This window comes from Plasmodium cynomolgi, chromosome 5, assembly GCF_000321355.1.
Source record: "Plasmodium cynomolgi strain B DNA, chromosome 5, whole genome shotgun sequence".
NCBI lineage: Eukaryota > Apicomplexa > Aconoidasida > Haemosporida > Plasmodiidae > Plasmodium > Plasmodium cynomolgi.
Genome location: NC_020398.1, coordinates 944904 through 948151, shown reverse-complemented (window position 1 = coordinate 948151; position 3248 = coordinate 944904). Strand labels below are relative to the sequence as shown.

General features: G+C 42.5%; 1 protein-coding gene across 1 annotated transcript; it reads right to left on the bottom strand.

Annotated features, from left to right (window-relative positions):
* Window positions 1-511: 511 nt before the first annotated feature.
* On the bottom strand, window positions 512-2839 carry PCYB_053200 (hypothetical protein; the record flags this gene model as incomplete). The annotated part of the gene is made up of 6 exons (XM_004221201.1): window positions 512-1618; window positions 1734-1795; window positions 1934-2132; window positions 2220-2312; window positions 2527-2621; window positions 2794-2839. 3 exons carry the CDS (start codon window positions 2837-2839, stop codon window positions 2220-2222), a joined length of 234 nt encoding a protein of 77 aa, XP_004221249.1. The 3' UTR covers window positions 512-1618; window positions 1734-1795; window positions 1934-2132.
* Between the last annotated feature and the right edge of the window lie 409 nt (window positions 2840-3248).

Sequence of the window (3248 nt, the reverse complement as noted above, 5' to 3'; positions counted from 1 at the left end):
GTTCAAAAAAAAATGGGGAATTTCCCCGCACATATGAAGGGAAATCATTTCAAACGCGTCTTTTTTTTTTTTTGTTTATTTTTTCTCCGAATGTGTGCATGTGTGTGTGCATACGCCTGTACGTGCAGGCAGTTTTGGCCATTTTTTTTTTTTTTTTTGTGCCCCCACCAGAGTTTTCCATTCCTTGTTTCCCCACGTAGACCCATTTGTTCAACTTGTCCCCAATTTGTAGTGACCTATGACGTGCGAAACGCTCGTCTCTTTGATGAACACGTGGATATATGCTCACGTAAGCACATGTGTGAGTAAGGAAATGAAAAAAAGGTGCGCCTCTCCTCAAATGAAACTGTTTTAGCGCAGTGCTGTGGCGATCCCGAGGGATGCTACCCCTTTTTTTTTTGTTTTTAAAAAGTGGCAAAAGAATGGGAAAAAAAAAAAAAGCGTACCAATAGTGAGCTTCGTTAACATGTTGACATCTTGGTGGTGCTCCTAATTAGGAGTGCAAAATGGATCACAATTTTGCGCTACAAACGTGGTCGATTTTTATCCTCATACAATTGTTGCTACTCATCCCGTTGTTTGAGTATAGCATACTCATGCATTTATTACTCAGTGGATGGCACCTGCACGGCACACCTCCATTATGGTAACTCCCGCGGGGGTCGTTCTCCTCCCGGGAACCTACCCCTGCATGATCAGTTAATTTGCTGCTTCTCTGGTAAACGTCATCCCCCATGTGGTCGTCATATATGTGAAATTTGCTGAGATTTTCTTTTCCCTTTAATTTTGAATGGGCGTTACGTAATTCGTCACAGCTGCCACGCGGAGGGTTCTTGTCTTGGTGATTCTTCACACCATTGAGCACTTCTCCAGCAGCATACATGCCTATGTTCACATGCACGCCCTGCCGCAACTGCCTACCATCCGAATGGTTACCCCTCAATTTCTGCTTACAAGCACTGGGATTATGTTGCGTCCCATTTGAAGCATTCACGTGGACTTGCTCACTTTTTCCCATTTGAGAAGAATAATGATGAAGGGGGGTGTTCAATCTCTTAAGTGCGTATGTTGCACTTGTGTCGTGTGCCACGCTGGCTTTGTTCATATGACTTAGATTTTCCCAATGGGGGGCACAATCCCTGGAGGTCTGCTTCTCCACGAGTTCTTTAACAAAGACATGGTCTTCCGATTCGGCTTGCATACTACCCCTCGTGTGGTTTCTCCCCATCACACTTTTGTATAGAAACTGCCCCATATCATCGTAGTGCTTAACCCGTTCTGCACTGTTCAGGTGAAGGGTTCTACATCTTTTGGCCTTTAAATCCGGCCCCACAGCGGAAGTAGCAGTAGTGGGGACACAGTTGGACGTGATCACAACTCTTCTGCTTGCTGCACCGAAAGCATGCCGGTGTGCTTTCTCCAAAGCGACTTTCTTCTTAAGAAATGCCAAATGTGCCTCATCATTTTGGTCCTTCAAAACAGAGCAATCTTTGCATATATAAGTTTTAATTTTGCTGACGTTGTTGTAGCAGCAGAGACTGTCCTGCACATCTTGGTAGCTTTCGCAGCAGCAGCAGAGGGTTTTGTTTGCCCCTTGGGGGGTTTCGAGGTTGACATGCTGGCGAACGTTGGGGAGTGAAGTGATGAGAAGGGATGAGAAGTTATGAAGCGGGTGAAGCGTGATGAAACGTGATGGGAGACGCTGGGTGGTAATTCAGGGCAGGCCGTCTTACACCATGTTGATCCTTCTTTTTATTTTTCGCCGTGTCACTTATTCCCTCTCGATTACCCCCGCCTTGAGTGGAGAAAGAAGTTGCACGTTGCCTGCAATGTTCAAGAAAAGGGGCACACATTGAAGTGGGGACTGCAAATGTTCTTTCTCGGATTGGTATGCACAGGAGAATGACCCCGCCGCTGAGTCCTTTTAGTTTACCTTCATTACGTCTTAACAGGTTCATCAGCTTATTTTTAATTCCCTTGGAGGTGTTCCTATGTATGTGTGGCTTCAGTCTTAAATCCACACCTTGCAATTTGAGCTGCGAGTCGATTGGGTTGGTTCCAAGGACGGAAAAAAAAAAAAAGGAAAAAAGAGAAAAAATTATTACTACTTCTATTATTATTATTATCATCATTTCGAATGCCCTATTTTGTGGAAAAAGGAAGGCAAGAACCAAGTGGGGTCGCAAAAAAAACACGCGAAGAAATCCCTTTGCTTATTTTCATTTTACAGTTAGCATGCCTGACAGAGTTACGAAACTGATATTAATTCTTTCAATTTTTAAGTAGACTATTTCTACGTCTATGTTTTTACTCTTGGGTGGGGATAGGGTGAAAGGAAAAAGAGGCATAATATCACAAGAAGGGGCTCTCACGAGAAGGGGTCCTCACGAGAAGGGGCTCTCACAAGAAGGGGTCTTTACAAGATGGGAGAGACACCTTTTTTACAGGCACTTCCGCCAGCGGTAGAACCACACTATGAAGGCGCCAAAAAGCGGTGCTATTCAAAGTGGCGGTAAATGGGATAACCTTTAAAAAGTGATTAATTTCGTCGTTCTTTATTATGATGTTTCTAATTTCAATTCCTGCATTCATATTCACAGTTAGAAAATTTTTGTCGCATGCTGCAAGTGTGTAGGTCGAAAGGAGTACAGTGATAGGATGGAGAAAGACGGGGCTAGTGTATTCAATCTAGCCGATCGTTTGTTTGACTCCGTTTCTCCTTCTTTCGTGCGACTCCAATTTGTTTGATTCATGTTTGCACTTTCTCCCACTTGCGGTGCCATTTGTACATACGTTCAAAATACTTCCCTAAAAAGATTTTCAGAATGGTGTCTATCATTTTAGTGGAAAAAATTCACAAGGGGGGACTCCCAGAAAAGCTAACACCGTTAGCATATTCGAAACTGGGGAGGAGAGGCACACACACGCTCAGGTATAGCGGAACAGAATGATCTGTCACGGCTTTTTTTTTTTTTTTTTTTGCCACACTTAAGTAGACACTCTTGTCGTTAAGAAGTTTTGAAACGAAAAAAAAAGATATGCAAGCATGCATATGCCAACGTTTATGTGTATCATTATACATACTTATTTTGAAAAATTTCAAAAAAATATTAACAACATAAAGGGGGAATTTAAAGTCTTTTTGATTGATGCCCAAAAGGAGGATGCATTAAGTTAAGGACACTATCAAGGGTTCACCTTTTTTTTTTTTTTTTTTTTTTCTCATTATTTTAGTAAAATACACACAA